The 16321-nt window shown below is 58.8% G+C and overlaps 1 protein-coding gene across 4 annotated transcripts; it reads left to right on the plus strand.

The window, feature by feature from the left end:
• Window positions 1-6907: 6907 nt before the first annotated feature.
• Window positions 6908-16321, plus strand: ZYX (zyxin). Of its 4 annotated transcripts, none has more exons than XM_045857619.1 (10): window positions 6908-7043; window positions 7888-8107; window positions 8562-8758; window positions 8925-9017; window positions 9114-9644; window positions 13450-13570; window positions 13711-13880; window positions 13977-14155; window positions 15065-15185; window positions 15737-16321. In XM_045857619.1, the coding sequence occupies exons 2-10, from the start codon at window positions 7900-7902 to the stop codon at window positions 15839-15841; spliced, it is 1725 nt and encodes a 574-aa protein (XP_045713575.1). In that variant the 5' UTR covers window positions 6908-7043; window positions 7888-7899; the 3' UTR covers window positions 15842-16321. The 4 variants fall into 4 exon arrangements, with proteins under 4 accessions (XP_045713575.1, XP_045713572.1, XP_045713573.1 ...); XM_045857616.1 differs by lacking the exon at window positions 6908-7043 and adding an exon at window positions 7629-7768; XM_045857617.1 differs by lacking the exon at window positions 6908-7043 and adding an exon at window positions 7633-7768 and having other exon boundaries at window positions 7885-8107.

Below are 16321 nucleotides of genomic sequence, written 5' to 3' on the forward strand. Positions count from 1 at the left end.
AAAAGGCACTGCCACTTGAGAAGACTACAGAGGGAGGCGTGTGTCCTCAGGTGATCCAGGTGAGAGCAGCGGAAGAGAGGAGGCAGGAGGAAGAGGAACATTTGCTGACAGCGGTCGAAGTGCTCCGAGAGCACCCTGCTCTGGTTTCCGGAGCTGGGCATCTGCGGCTTCTTAGAGTGATTGACACTTTATTGAGGTTAAAGGGCATAATGCAGTTAGTTCTGGCGGTCTGGAGGCGGAGCAAGGCTGCCAGGGTAGGAGGTTTAGGGGGAGGAGTCACGGGGGCCTGGGGTCTCCCTCCTCAGAGAGTCCCGCCTCCCTCTTCCACCCGTCCATCAACCATCGAAGCCCTTGGTAGGCCCTCTCAACTTCCCGTGCACTTGCTCACTAGGTGATTTTTTTTCAGCCAATAATAGATTCAATCTACTACTTGCAAGCAGGTAACTCACACACGTGGATCTTCAGCACAGTTCTTCTCTGCTCCAGACCCGGAATCCCGCTGCCCATGTACACCCTTTCATTCTTGGCATGCCCAGAACAGAGCACAGTCTTTCTTACGCCCAGACCTGCCCCTCTCAGCGGGGGGTGCTGCACTCCAGGTGGGTACCAGCAGGAAGCCGAGCTGGGTCCATGACATCTCCCCTGTACCCTCTGACTCCCACTCCAAGTTCAGTCCCTCACCAGGCTCTGCAAATCATGTACTCTGCCGATGTCCACGGCCCCCTCTGTGCCTAGAGCTCTGCAATAGCCTCTTCCCAGGTCTGTCCCCATCTGTACCAGCCCCTCCTGTTACTCTCCACATTGCCGCCACAGTGAGGTGTTTCAACATTCCCAAGTATTTCCCTGCTATCCTTTCCACCCTAAAACTCCACCCAGTGGCTCCCCACTGCTCTCAGGACAAAGCTGAAACGTGTTCACAAGGTCCGCCTCTCTGCACAGCCACCTCGCCAGCTCTGCGGCGGCCCAGGCGTGCACCGCCCTCTCAGGCACCCGGCCACGCCCGCCACGCCCTGTGCTCACGTGTGAGGATGGCCCTGCTCACGGCCGCCCCAGGGCTTTGCACGGGCTGTCCCCTCTGCATGCAATGCTCTCCCTTCCCACTTTGCCCAGTTAACTCCTATGTGTCTTTCAGGTCTCGGCGTGGGTGCCCATCCCTTCCTTGGCCTCCACAACCAGTTCCCATCTCAGTGTGCACTTCATCATGGGCATCACCTATCGTGCTCTTGAGGTCCTCGTAACATGCAGTTTTACATAGGTTTGCAATTGATTAAAATGTATATCCCTTCGGAGACTCCCCAGGGTCATGGGCCCTCAGTGAGGACTGGGATCATGTGTGTTTTGGCTCAATTTCATATCCCTCGCTCCAAACAAAATGACCTGCATATAGTAGGTACTCACATAAGGGCTTAGTGAATGAACAAACGAAGCTGGTGGATTCAAAGGCCCTTAAGCTTTCCAGAAGGCAGGGCCTCCCTTGATCTTGCATGAGATTTCAGTGACTCCGGAACTCAGTCAATGTGTCCAAGGCCCTGGCCGTGGGGCAGGCCCTGCCTCCCGTGCTGTGCTACTTCTGAGCCCAGAAGAACAACTTTGCCGGGGCTGGGTAGGTGGTGCTGTGTTACTGATGTCCTCTGGTAGCGTCTCACCCCCGGGTACGAAAGCCCGTCTCCCAGCTAGCATGAGCCTGTTGAGAAGTCTCAGTAGGGAGGCAGGCGCGCCCTTCTGGGTAGGTCGGCATCCCTCTTTCCGGGCAAGTGCCCCTTTGCCGCATTCGTCACACCCCTGGGCGGCGGCAGGAAGGGGTGCCCGAGGCGTTCTGAGGGTTTGCTCAGAAGCACCCACTTCCTGTGTCTGGTGACTCCAGTGGGTGTCTTCGTAGTAAACCCACCTTGGTGAAGGGAGTGGAGGTGAGTGGGAGCTTCCAGAGAAGTGTAAGCACTTCTCCTCTCAGGCGCCTGGGTTATCTACTGAACTTTAACCCCCCACAGCTTGAAATGTTTACTTTCTCTAGTGACTTGGTCAGCTATTTCCAGTGACAAACGTTGGTGCTCCTAGGCCAGTCTCTCTCTGGTTTTGGCTTCCTCTGGGTTCAGAGAGAAGGCAGGCAAAGGCGGTAGCAGATGCTTCTCGAGCCGCCACCTCGGTGCCAGCAACCTGCCTGTGCTGCTGTTGATGCCCAGTCTCTCTTCCTGTCTGCCCTTCCCCACCCCAGGGCCGCTGAGTCTCTGCCACCTGACCATCTGCCTTGCTCTGCCCCCTGCGGCCGCCACACATTGCTGCCTTGCAGACACTTGCGGTGCCTTTGGGTGCCCATCTGGTTCAGACCCGGGAGGTATGGACTCCTGACTCCTACTGCTCCTCTGGGCCCTACCCTCTAGATGGCCCGTGCAGGCTCGGCTCACCGCTGCCTGGTCCTGGACCCGGTGGGGCAATAATAATGAGTGTGAATGGCAAGGAGGCCGCCCAGCTATCATAATTAGTGTAGCCAGCCCGAGCCAGCACTGCTGAGTGGGTGAAACTTTTTCCTAACGTTAACCCCTTATTATACTGAAATATCTACTGAAGTGGTTGTTTGACTCTAGATGGAGAGTTTCTTGAAAGGCATATTATATCCAGAGTGCCTACCATATAGAAGTTATTGGTAAACACTGGCAGAACTGAGGGAATGGAGAAGTGCACAGAGGATGATGCCTGGATGTCAGCCTACCTGCAAGAAAGGAGGAAAAGGGCGCCATTTGTGGTTGTCAGGCCATCCCTTCTGGGGGGTCGGGGGTGGGTTGGGGGGTGGTCCCAGGGCAGAGGAGGAATCTGCTCTCCCTGGGCTTTGCCAAAAAGATCCCTGGGTCTTGCTGGGTGCTCCACCCTCTGCAACTCCCATTCCCATCCAACCCCTCCACTGTGTCTGCAGCCCTGCCGGTGAGAGAGCCTTTTGTCGCATCAAGCAATGCGAGTGGGACTAGGAGGGGGGTAAATCTGGGAGAAAGTGGAAAAGAAAATGCTCTGATATTAGGAGCAAGAGATGATGACTCTGTCATTTGTCTTCTCCTTTTTTAAAATGATAAAAGTTATACATGTTTAGGGGGGAAAAGTCAAGTTCTAAAATCTTTCTGGCCCTAAGCGGTGTGGCTCAGTTGGTTGGAGTGTCGTCTGGTAACTGAAAAGTCTTGGGTTCGATTCCCAGTAAGGGCATATGCCTGAGTTGTGGGTCTGGTCCCTGGTGGTCCGGGCACGTAGGGAGGCAACCAATCAATGTTTCTTTCTCACATCAATGTTTCTCTCTCTCCCTTCCTCCCTTCCTAAAAGCAATGAAAAAAGAATGTCCTTGAGTGAGGATAAAAAAAAAAAAAGAAAAAGCTTTTTGCCTTCCTCTAATTCTGTACCCTAACAGCAACCGCTTTTAACAATTCTTGAAGAAGTCTTCTCTGGAAATGTTCTCTCATACAAAACTTGCTCCCTCCCTAACCCCCATCTCTGTCTCTATATGAGAGAGATAGAGAGAGGGAGAGAGAGTAGGGACAGGGAGAGGGAGATGGAGAGGGAGAGAGGATTCGATGGCACCATGTGATGGAAAAATGGTGGCCCAAAGACTTCAAGTGGGGGCTGGACGTGGCCGCTGACCTGAGGAGGCTGTTGGTGCACCGAGCCGGGGCTCCTGGAAGGAGGAAGTAAGGACCACAGGGATGTAAGTGGAGGGCAGAGGTGTCTTCAAATAATAAAATATTTGCATTCCAATTTTTTTTTCAGTTTCAGAGGTGAAACATGCAACAGCTACTTGGCCTCAGTTGCCTTAACTGAAAAGTGGGATCATCATGTACATTTCCCACAGGTTTGTTGTGAGGATTAAATGGAGGCTATATGTTAATTTTTTAAGGATTTCATTTATTTATTTTTAGACAGAGTGGGAGGGAGAAAGAAAGGGAGAGAAACATCAGTGTGTGGTTGCCTCTCGCATGCCCCCTACTGGGGACCTGACCGGCAACCCAGGCATGTGCCCTGACTGGGAATCGAACTGGTGACTCTTTGGTTTGTAGGCTGGGGCTCCATCCACACCAGCCAGGGCTGGAGGATATATGTGTTTAGTATTGTACCTGGCACCACATACTAAGCTTTATCAGGGTATTATTATTGCTGATGTTGTTCTGGTGGTTGCTGTTCTTGCAGTTGGTAGAGTGCCTAGCACAGTGCCTGGCACAGAAGTGGCCCTCTGTTAGTCTGCAGCCAGTATATGGAAAGAACCATGTGACGGCGCTTCTGTCCTTTTCAGAAAAAAAAATTTTTTTGCCACTGCCTTTGTTCCTTCTATTTATTTATTTATTTATTTATTTATTTATTTATTTTTCTTGGCTGCTCCTAACTGCCTACTTCATGTTGTGCGACCTTGAAGGAAACTTTTCTGGTACCTGGTGGACATAAATTCTGGGAGGTGTGCAGAGATGTTTTAAATAGCAAAGTTTCCTGCCATTTTTTTTTTTTTTTACTTCCTCTCTCTTGCCTGGTCCCAAGCTGTGGGAAACGATTAGGTGGGAACATCTGTGTACTTGCTACTTTTTACACATCCTACCTGAGGAGATCAATGAGAATTGCTTACTTGAGAAAAATACCTCGCCTGGACTGGTGTGGCTCAGTGGGTTGAGTGCTGTCCTACAAATCAGAAAGGTCACGGGTTCAGTTCCCGGTCAGGGCACGTGCCTGGGTTTCAGACCAGGTCCACAGGTTGCGGGGTGTGTGAGAAGCAGCTGATCACCAATTGATGTTTCTCTCCTTCTCTTTCTCCCTTCATTCCTCTCTCTCTCTCTCTGAGAATAAATAAATAAAATCTTTTTTTAAAGATTTTATTTATTTATTTTTAGAGAGGGAAGGGAGGGAGAAAGAGAGAGAAACATCAATGTGCGGTTGCTGAGGGCCATGGCCTGCAACCCAGGTATGTGGCCTGACTGGGAATCGAACCTGCGACACTTTGGTTCGCAGCCCGCGCTCAATCCACTGAGCTACGCCAGCCAGGGCTAAATAAAATCTTTTTAAAAAGAAGAATACCTAAACATCATTAGGGCCGCTCTTGTTCACTGCAAGCATTTTTTTTTAAAGATTCTATTTACTTATTTTTAGAGAGGGAAGGGAGGGAGACAGAGAGAGAGAGAGACAGAAACATCAATGTGCAGTTGCTGGGGGCTGTGGCCTGCAACCCAGGCATGTGGCCTATCTGGGAATTGAACCTGGGATGCTTTGTTTCACAGCCCGCGCTCAATCCACTGAGCTACGCCAGCCAGGACCACTGCAAGCATTTTAACATTAATTGGCCCTCAGCTCCTCTAGGGGCGTCCTGGCCCTGTGAGCCTGTCCTCCTGGGATACCCGGTGTGTCTCCACTTGTACTGAGACTGGCCGGCTGGAAACTCTGAGCTTTCATAATCTGCATCCCAAATGCTTTCAGTTGTCAGTAGAACCAGGCCTGCCTACGCACTCTCCTATTCCTGATTTATAAATAGGTTCAGCCGCCGAACAATGAAACGTACTATATTTTGAACTTGCACATTCCTTAAGGAGATGTTTAGACTGCAGATGGCTTTTCGTCTGTGACACTATCTGGAAACCACCTTCCTAATTTCCAACCCCCATCCTCCTCCCCCCCTCCCCCCGCAAAGTGGGTGCAATTTTGAAGGACTGGCAGAGACTTTTGGTCTGTAAAATCCAAGACACAGTTTCCAACACGGTATCACGTTTCTAGCCCATCTTCACGGGGACAGGCCCAGGACCAGCTTCTGCCTGTCTGAGAAGGTCTGTCTGCACGGCATGCTTCGTCTCATACATGGCGCACAGGCTATGACAGTGTGGAACACCCACGACAAAGACAAGACGACACCGGAGAGGAGAAAGATCAGTGGGGACCAAGAAGGAGGCGAAGATGTAGTAGTAGCCATAATGAAGTGTCCGATAAGGTTGAAGGAGGGAGCAGGCGTTGTGCACCCCAAGGCCCGTGAGAGATCAGCTTGGCAACTCCGGGAGGAGATTCGGAATAACGGCCTTAGGTTAGCCCGTCAGAATTTCCATTCTGGGCAGAACTGGGACTTGAATAATAATACCAAGGATTATGTAACAGTTCAGATATTGAATTTCGTTTATTCCTCCATATAATGCACTAAGGTGAGTGGATTGAGTATCATCACTCCTTTTACACACCGAGGAAATGAAGTGGAGAGAACGAAGAGACTCAGCCACTCAGGCGGGTCTCTGCACCCTGACCTCGTTCTGCGTTCCGGTCTCCCGCGTTGCTTCACCGCACCCCAGAGTTAGGAGAGCGATCTCTGCCGTTAGAGCTCTCGAGACACCCAGCTCTAACCTAGAGACCTGGGGGCTAACTGGGTGTGATGCCGGGCCCCCCTCTGAAGCCCCCAGTCTGCGTTCTCGCGCTAAATGTCAGAGGAAGGTCTGGATGGCCTCTAGACCACAGCGCAGGTGCTCGCTGGCAGGAGGCTGCGGCGCATTTGAAGCGGCAGGACCTGAGACAGTAGGGTGTGTGCAAGGGAACTGCCTTAGATGGCAGGAAAAAAAGGCAGCGCCGGAGGGTGATACATGGGATCCGCAGGCCGAAAGGCCATATGACTCCATAGTGTGTAAGTAGTGAGTGTGCAAGAATTCAAGCGGCAATTTGGTGCGTTTCCGTGTTCAATGATTCCCAGGTCTGTCCCTTTTGCGTCGCCTGGGGCCGATTTCAAGGCAGAGCAGTCTGGTCGGACCAGTGGGGGGCTCCACGGAGCGCAGTCTCCGAACTCCCCGAGGGCCGCCCCGCCGCCCTAAGGCTCCCCGAGGGATCCCTGGGGGCGCTTCACAACTGTCGAAGACGTGTCGACCGCGTCCACGCCCTTCCTCCCGGAGCCCCGGTCGCCCGGCCGCCCCCGCACCTTCGCTCCCCGGCTCGGCTGTCCTCGCCTGTCCTCCTCGCAAACATTCCCAGATCTGCAGGCGGGGGTGCGGATGATGCGGATTCCTAGAAGCCGGAAGGGGCTGCCCAGGATTTCAAGTTAGGATCCCCTAAGGACCCTTGAGGTTCGTACTCACACACCCCCTTCCAGGTCACAGAAAGGCCTGCGGGGGGCGGGGGGTGGGGGGCGTGAGCAGGGAGGACGCCCACCCACCATCGTGGTCCACCCTGGAGCCCAGTTCCACCCCAGGGTTGCCAATCCCGGTCGACCCGGAGGGGACCCGGGGCGCGGGGCTGGCAGCTGGGTGGGAAGGTGGCAGGGGCAGGTAACGGCAGGCCCAGAGAAGGAGGAGAAGGGGACCGGACCCGGGCGGAGTCGCCAAGGGCTGCCTCGGTGCCTCCAGGGCACCGCCAGACCTCCGCGGGCTTATCCCGGCGGCGGCGTGGGGACGGTGAATCAGACCTCGGGCACCGCGGGTCGGGCGTGGAGGGGGGCAAGTCAGGAAATGACATCAGAGGCCTGTGCTCGGGGAGGGGTGGTCCGCGGCGGGCCGGGGCGGCGGGGGCGGGGTCCGGCGGACCTTAGCGGAGCCCGGAGCCCACGGGCAGGACCTGGGCCCCTTCCTGGGGGAGTTTACCGCCCGGTCCGCCCTCCCCGCCTCTCCCCGCCCCCTCTCCCGGCCGCTCCTTGTATGGTCTGGGCGCCGCGCTCTCCCCGCCTCCTCCCTCCTCCCACGGCCCCACGTCCCTCCCCGGTTGGGCTAAAGGCGGCGCTGGACCCGGACACAGAGTCCGCGCACCCGGCGCCCAGGCGGCCACCTGAGACGCGGCGTGCACGCTCCGGCCCGCGGTGAGGCGAGGGGAGCCGCCCGCGGGGAGGGGACGCCGGGACGCCGAGGGGTGCTGGGCCCGCCAGGGGGTCCCCTGCCCGGCTCAGCGCCGCTTAACCCGGCCACCCACCCCCAGCAGCCCGGCCCGGCCATGGCGGCCCCCCGCCCGTCCCCCGCGATCTCCGTCTCTGTTTCGGCTCCGGCTTTTTACGCCCCGCAGAAGAAGTTCGCCCCGGTGGTGGCCCCAAAGCCCAAAGTGAATCCCTTTCGTCCCGGGGACAGCGAGCCTCTCCCGGCCGCCGGGGCCCAGCGCGCACAGATCGGCCGGGTGGGAGAGATCCCCCCGCCGCCCCCGGAAGGTATGCGGGGGGCGGGGGGCTGGACTACGGCGGGCGCCGGGCTGGGGGCGGTGGCACTGGGGTTGGGGGTGTCTGGAAAGGTTGCAGCGGAGGGGGCTGGGCGCAGCCACCCTGTCCCGAGCAGATGTTCTTACCTCATCCTGGAGCTCGTGGCCGGGAGCCAGGGCTCCTGGGACCGGTCCAAGTCCCCCGCCTGGGGGTGGGGAGGTGGGAATGTGGGGCACGAATCTTCCCTCCGGGTCCGTTTTCCGAAGTGTAACGGGAGCTGCACGGCTCCTGCGCCAACCCCCCGGCCGCTCCTGACCCAGTGCTCCGAGGGTGTCCTGCGCCCTCGTTTCCTTCCCGCACGCCCCAGAGTTTCTGGGTGAGCGGTGGCAGCTGTAGAAGGAGGGAAACTTAGGGAAGGGGGCGGAGGAGCCCGTACTGACTTTCCTCTTTCTCCTTCCTACCCTAGACCTTCCCTTACCGCCCCCTCCCGTCCTTGGGGAAGTCGAGGATGCAGAGGGCACCCTGGGAGGTGCCTTCCCACCTCCCCCTCCCCCGATCGAGGAACTGTTTCCCCCGGCTCCGCTGGAGGAGGAGATCTTCCCTTCCCCACCGCCTCCCCTGGAGGAGGGAGGGCCTGAGGCCCACGTCCCGCTCCCACCGCAGGTATGGAGGCCTGGGAGGGGCAGCTGCGCAGGAACAGGAACACCACCGAGGGAGGGAGAGGAGTGTCCTTCCCTCTGACCTCCCCTGCACCTCTGCCCTGATGGGGGCGGGGGGGGGGCGTGGGAATGGAGGACTGGGATGGATGCTCTGACCTTTGACCCTGCAGCCCAGGGAGAAGGTGAGCAGTATTGACCTGGAGATAGACTCTTTGTCCTCACTGCTGGACGACATGACCAGGAACGATCCCTTCAAAGCCCGGGTAAGGAGCAGGAGAGGAGGGAAGGAGTGGGGGCAGAACTGGGGAGGCAGCACCCTCCCCAATCATACTTCTCTACCCCTCCTTCTCTCTTCGCAGGTGTCCTCTGGATATGTACCCCCACCAGTCACCACCCCGTTCATTCCCAAAACCAGTACTAAGCCTGCAGCTGGGGGCACGGCACCCCTGCCTCCTTGGAAGGCTCCTTCTAGCTCCCAGCCTGTGCCCCAGGCTCCAGCTCAGCCTCAGCCTCCGAGCCATGTGCAGCCCCAGCCCCAGCCCCAGGCCAAGCCTCAGGTCCAGCTCCATGTCCAGTCCCAGCCCCAGCCCCAGCCTGTGCCTCTGGCTAACAGTCAGCCTCGAGGTCCCTCAGCCCCATCTCCAGTGACTCCCAAGTATTCTCCAGTGACTCCCAAGTTCACTCCCGTGGCTTCCAAGTTCAGCCCCGGAGCCCCAGGTGGACCTGGGTCGCAGCCCAATCAAAAGCTGGGGTCTCCGCAAGCTCCCTCTTCCACTGGCACAGGCTCCCCTCAGCCCCCCAGCTTCACCTATGCCCAGCAGAGAGAGAAGCCCCGAGTGCAGGAGAAGCAGCGCCCAGTGCCCCCGCCGCCGGCTCAAAACCAAAACCAGGTGAGGGAGGATGGGAGGGCCAGGCTGAGTGAGACCTGGGGGCTGGGGGCAAGGGGATAAGTCAGGAGCCAGAAAACGAGGGCAAAGATGGGTGAGTGGGGTCGGTGGGATGGGCGTTTCCAGCCTCTTGGGTTGGACATGGTAAGACACAGCTCTTCTGCAGGGTGGGGGGGTGGTTTCTGCCAGGGGCTGGGGCTAGGGCTGGGGCTGGGTGGGGCCTGGCTGGGAGTGGGGAGCAGCCCAGACTGTGAATTAGGCAGAGGGTTTGATGGACCATCCCTTTCACCTGTCCCAGAATGTTAAAGCGGAGGATGAGCTTCTTGAGTTTATCTCTCTGTTACTCTGAGCCCTCTGTTCTGTCTGCCCGAGGGCGCATATGGTGATAAGAGTTGCAGCTTGTGCATTGTGCCCTGGGCAGAATCAGGGCAGGAGAGACCTCTCAAAGAGGTTAAGCCTGAGGGAGTCAGCTGGACCTGGGATAGAATTCCCAGCTCCCCCTCTGACATGATCCTCGGCCAGTGAGGTGAACTTGGAGGAGCCTCACTTTCCTATCTTGGAAACAATGCTGTCTATCCCAGACAAGGGCTGGGAAACTTAAGTGAGCTAACACACAGAAAGGGCTGGCGTTTTTATCTTGCATGTGAGTGCCCCAAATGGAAAAGTTCGCATTCCTGCCTTCGAGTTTGGGAGACTTAGGAGTTGAATGGAACCTGCTGGGCATCTAGTCAACCAGCCGCCCAGTAAGCGGACAGCAGGAATGCCGGTGTCTGCATGTGCGGTCCTGGACCGGGCGGGAGGAGGTGCCCGGTACCCATGAGTGGTGCAGGGTCCCGTGTTATGGGAGCTCTGAGCAGGTAGTAGGCCTGAGTCTGGCACATTCGGAAAGACGTCTAGTGTGCTTTGAAGGATGGTCGGACTTCAGAGTCCAGAGGGGAAGTGAAGGACGCTGGGCTGGGAATAGCATGAGCAAAAACTCCAGGGCGCAGGTGCACCCGAGTGTTTGGATACCGGAAAGGAGGAGGTTCCCCTGAGCAGTGGTGGAGCTGTGGAGAGGTAGGCAGGAGCTCGAGGGAGCCTGTCGGTCCTGGCACGTCCTTCCTAATTTTTCTGGAGGTGTGTGGCTGGGTCAGAAGTCTGGTGACGCCTGCCTGGGGAAGCTTGGGGGAGAGTTTCCAGCCGAGGTGTGGGCTAGCGGTAGGGGTCAGTGACGTTTGTTGGGATTCACTCCTGGGCTTTAGATAAGAGCTGTTGCAAAGGAAATGCCTCCAGGACCTTGTAACTGATAAGCGGTTGGAAGAGGAGGGGCAGGGTGAAAGCCTGGGTGTGTTGTGGAATGAATGTCGGTATTTTGACAAAATAGAGAAGTCCAGAAGGGGAAATGCTTTGCACCGGAAAAGTGCGGGGGCGGGCAGGGGGTGGTCCAGCTGTCAGCGCGTTGGGCAACAGGTTCCCGGAGGACTCTCCTTCAGCTGGGACTGTCACTCACTTAGAAGTGGGGGCCCGGGTTTTGGGAGGGGCCCGGGGTTCAGGCTTGTCCGTGGGGACGGTGATACTGAAGCAGCCCAGCCTGGGGTGCTTACACAGATGGAGCCGGGGGCCTGGGGGGACCCTTGAGGGGTGCTCGTGTTGGTCACGTGGCAGAAGGGGGAGGAGCACAAGTCAGGGTGGGGTCTTGGGGACAGAATGTGATGGCGAGGAAGCCTTCAGTAGGGGGGTTTGAGGAGGATGAGGACCCCGGTAAGGCCCCTGATGTGACTGCCTGAAAGTCACCGATGGTGGCAGGGTGGTCCCTCTGTGGGGATGGCGGAGGGAGTTGAGGCTATGCGCACAGTTAGAAATGGAGGTTCCAGACAAGCCTGCCCCTGGAGGCTGGCAGAGAGGCGGACCAGGGCAGGGCCTGTGCCTGTGGTTCTGTCGAGTTAGGGGAGGGGGCTCAGGTGTGTGCGTGAACCAGGAGGAAGAAGCTGATGGAGGGAGGAGGGGTTGGCGCTGCCTGAGAGCAGGGCCTGCTGCCGGGATGGAGTCCGGAGGAGAGGTGGTGATACCGTCCCGTCCCCTCCACCGTGGCCTTCCCGGAGAGCAAGGACAGTGTCACCACAGTGTTTTCTGTGGAGAGGAGGGACGCCGAGTCAGCATGAGCTGGCGGACTTCCATCCTCTTGGTCACGTAGGAGGTGAGGTCATCGGTGAGGGCGAGGGAGCGAGGGGCTGGAGGAGATGGAAAAGGTTTGGAAAAGGCTCAGAACAGCTGCTGTGGGGCAGCCGTGGGGAACCCGCAGGAGCCGAAAGCCAGATAGCCGAGCTGGGGGCGGTGGGCGCCGGGCCCTCCGGGGTTCTGTGAGCTCACTCTGCAGCCTGGAGCGATCTCGCTACCGACTTTCCGAGCCCAGAGGCAGAAGCAGGAAGTGGGCCCTGTGGCCAGGGCTGAGGTTGGGCAGATGAGCCACGGTTGCCAAGGGGGGCGAGAGTGGCTGAGAGAGCCCCATAAAAATAGATGGTCAAGGGGTCAGGCTGGTGGGGGAGGCCCCCAGGGAGGGCTGGGAGGCAGGAAAGCAGAGCCCTTCTGAGTAGGTTCCTTCGGTGGGTACACATGGGGCAGGAGGAGGAGGTCAAGTCCAAGGTCTTGGAGGTAAAGAGCCTCATGACTCTCAGGTCCAGGGTGTCCCGTGGTGGAAGGTGCCTGAGATGGAGGGATGTTTGGAGCCATTGGGGTTGAGGAGTTAGAGGACTGAGTGCCCTGGGCGCCAAAGCTGGGGCACCAATGCTGGCAGGCAGAGAAGGCAAGCTGACTGCTAGACAAGCTCAGAGCTGGGGCTTCTCTGTGCCTGCCTTTCCAGGCAGAGGCAGCCCATCTGCATACAGACTAGGTGAGGGAGGTGGGGCCGAGCCTAGGGGAAGGCGGCTGTCGGGGGAGGTAGTCTGGAGGCTGAGGCTCTGGGTGTTGTGGGAACGGAGGGAGGCAAGGGCAGGCAGGACGTTCGGTGGCTGCAGCCCTGGGTGGGCTTCTCCGCTAACAGAGACCAGCCAGCGTTGCCATTGGAGTGTCTCGTGGCCATGTTGCTGCAGGTCAGGCAACCCCTGTGGCGCCTCCTCCTGGTGCTTCTGAGGGTCCCCGCAGTACTCCCTAACCTCACCCCATCCCCACCCCCAGCTCTCACTATCTCCTAAGTAGTTGGGGGCTGGCCTAGGAGAAGCCCTTCCCTGAGGCCTCCAGGGGAGGACGTGAGGTCAAATAACGTGAGAGACCAGGAACTCTCTCTTGGGGGGGGCACCCCAGACCTCTGCGTGGGGGGCTGGGGGCTGGGCTGCAGGAGACAGCCCTGGGGGGTTAACCTGTGATTCCCGCCTGTATTGCATCCTCACGCTGACAGGGCTGCTCAGCAGCAGGCGGGACGGGTAGGTGTGTGCGCCTGGGTGCGCAGGCCCCCCCCCCACGCCGACCTCTTCCCTGGGGGGCCATGTCTGAGCATGCTCTGTGGAGTTGATGCGTGGCCTGGTGTGTTCGGTGCTTCCGTGACCTGAGCTGCTGCTGTGTGCGTGGCCTCCGTCCGCTCAGTCCTTCCGGCCTGTCTGTGGCTGCCCACTGGGGGTTTGGGCAAAGTGGGTGGAAGGATCATCCCCTTCCCCTCATTCGTGTGGTGCTGGGGTCTGGGACAGGGAGTGAGGAGCTTTCAGGGTCAATCCTGAGCACCTGGGAAACGGGAGGGGAGTTAGCCCTTCTTGGAAGAAAGTGGATAAGCTTGTTGGGGAATGTTCTTGGAGGGGGTGACCCTTGAGAGAGCATGAAGAGAATGTTGGGGTTTCAGGTGCGCTCCCCAGGGGCCCCAGGGCCTCTGACCCTGAAGGAGGTGGAGGAGCTGGAGCAGCTGACCCAGCAGCTCATGCAGGACATGGAGCATCCTCAGAGGCAGACCGTGGCCGTCAATGGTGAGCTCACTGCCCCCTTGATAGGACGTCTGTCACCCTCTCTGTGACTTCCGGCCATAGCTGTGGCTTCAGCTCCTGTTGGAGCCAGCTGATCCTTTGCAAGCTTCCTCCTGTTTATTTATCTCCTCTGGCCTTTCCAGAGTCCTGTGGCCGGTGTCACCAGCCCCTGGCACGCGCGCAGCCTGCAGTTCGTGCCCTGGGACAGCTGTTCCACATCGCCTGCTTCACCTGCCACCAGTGTGAGCAGCAGCTACAGGGACAGCAGTTCTACAGCCTGGAGGGAGCGCCGTACTGTGAGCGCTGCTACACTGTGAGTTGGGGTTGGGCCTGAGGGCTGACCTGCCTTGGCAGCTGGCTCCTGGGTGCTAGTTCCCTGCCCACCTACCTCCTACTGCTACCTCCTCAGGACACCCTGGAGAAGTGCAACACCTGTGGGCAGCCCATCACTGACCGCATGCTGAGGGCCACGGGCAAGGCCTACCACCCACAGTGCTTCACCTGTGTGGTCTGTGCCTGTCCCCTGGAGGGCACCTCGTTCATCGTGGACCAGGCCAACCGGCCCCACTGTGTCCCTGACTACCACAAGTAAGGACCCCCCCACCCCCACCCCGGGCTCTTCTCTGGGGTCAGCCATGGTTTGTCTGGGAGCCAGGCTGCTCCTCGGACCCCCAGACAGATCCACACCTCTGGTCTTGCTTTCTGGCCCTCCGTCCTGTCTGTAGCTGGCAGAGGCCAGTTCATCTGGACTTGGTTGTCCAGACGCCTTAGGGCCTGGGCAGCAAGTCCTGCTCCTGGCCAGTCCCCTGGCCCTTTGCTCACGGAGGCTTGTTTGGGTGGTGGGCTTGGGTTCAGCAGCGTGTGCTGGAGTGACTTCAATTCACACACACGAGGTTAGGTTCTAAGGTTCCTTTGGAGACCAGTTGTTGGGAACTGTGGTTTCCCCCGAGAAAGTGTTTACCAGGTGCTGCTTTCTCGGACCAGCAGCAGAACCCGGAAGGTAGCTTAAAGGCCAGCACAGGGACCCCGCAGAACGTGGCTCGCGCCTGAGTTTGAGGTGTACGTTCTCAGGATTCCCCCACGGGTGGCCAGCACCTCACGTCCCTCTGTACCCTGAGCCATCGGGCAGAGGCACCTGCGTGGTGGGGGGTGCGCTAGGATCAGGGGTCCAGGAATGGGACCAGAGGGGCACCTCTGGGTGGGTTTTCTGCAGGGTGGATGTGAAGAGGGTGAGGACCTGGTGGTAGTAGCTGTTCGGGGCTGGGGGCATTTTGGGAAGGTGAGTGGAGAGGCGGGAAGTTCCCCTTGATAAGGGCAGTTATGGTGGTGGGCCTTAGTTGGGCCTTTCTGTTGGGCTTCCCCCACCTCGAGGTGTGGGGCAAGATGGGCAGAGGAGTCTGCCTGTTGCCATGCCACCGCCCACTCCCCTCCCTGAGCCCTGGGGACAGCGGAGCGCCCCTCCCCCACCCTGACCCGAGCCTTCCTGCCGCCCTCCAGACAGTTCGCGCCCCGGTGCTCCGTCTGCGCGGAGCCCATCATGCCCGAGCCTGGCCGCGAGGAGACCGTGCGTGTGGTCGCTCTGGACAAGAACTTCCACATGAAGTGCTACAAGTGTGAGGTCCGTGTCCCCTTGGCCCCTGAGGGCCGGGCGGTATATGGGGACACTGCTCGCTGGCCAGGGGGTGGACAGGGCCAGCCAGCAGTTCTGAGGTTGGTCATTGGCAGGGCCCAGGCCCACCTGGCCCTGATGTTTCGGTCACTGCAGGAAGGGGGTGTGGGCTTTCTGTGGGGTCACTGAGTTGCAGATCGACCAAGATAGGAGACTGCACAATGGTGGGTGCCGTGCTTTGCCACAGTGGGTGGGGTTGGGGTTTCAGCGAGGTTCAGAGGAGAGATGTCAGAATGGAGTTGAGACAAGTGGGACAGGCCCCATGCCCTTTATTGGGGTGGGCACAGCTCCGTCCACCGCCCATCCCAGTACTGGAGGCCCAGGGGACGGAAGTGAAAGTGGGGGCGAGTTGGGGTGGGTGTAGCTGGGTGCGGGGCACAGACGATGGGGACACCGGCTCTGAGCCAGGGAGCATTTGGTCTTCCTAATGCCAGCGAGGGGGTGTGTGTGTGGGGGGGCCACAGGGGCCTTTCCCACCAGTGCATTCTCCTCCCACCCAGGACTGTGGAAAGGCACTGTCCATCGAGGCCGATGACAATGGCTGTTTCCCCCTGGACGGCCACGTGCTCTGCCGGAAGTGCCACACTGCCCGAGCCCAGACCTGAGTGAGGACTGGCCCCTTCTCCCCGGGAGGCCATTCCCCAACAGCGGACCACCCACACTGAGACCGCCCTGCCCCACCACTGGCCCTGCCCCCCTCGGTTATTTTTGATGTCCAGCCCCTCCCTCCATTCCAAACCCCACCCAGCATCCTAAGGGCCCCGATCCAGGGGCCTGAACAAGGCCCAGGCTGCAGAGGCCCAGTCCTGGGTTTCCCGTTCTCCCCCATCCTGCAGGGACCTCCCACCACCCTCCAGTACCCCACCAGAGGGTCACAGGGTTGAGCGCTGCTGCTTTCACTGCTGCACCGATGCCCGCAGCTGGCCCCCCAGCAGCCTCTGCTCTGCTTGCTGGGGGCCAGGAGCCCCCCCTGAGCCCCCCAGGAGGTTGGGCTGGGCTGGGCTGACTGGTCTGGACATTCCCACCTGCCTCCATGCTGCCAGGTTGTGGCTATAGCTACAAATAAAAAACCTTCTTTTCCAGAA

The sequence above is a fragment of the Phyllostomus hastatus genome, unplaced genomic scaffold (assembly GCF_019186645.2).
Source record: "Phyllostomus hastatus isolate PE091 unplaced genomic scaffold, TTU_PhHast_1.1 phas_scaffold_142, whole genome shotgun sequence".
Taxonomy (NCBI): Eukaryota; Metazoa; Chordata; class Mammalia; order Chiroptera; family Phyllostomidae; genus Phyllostomus; species Phyllostomus hastatus.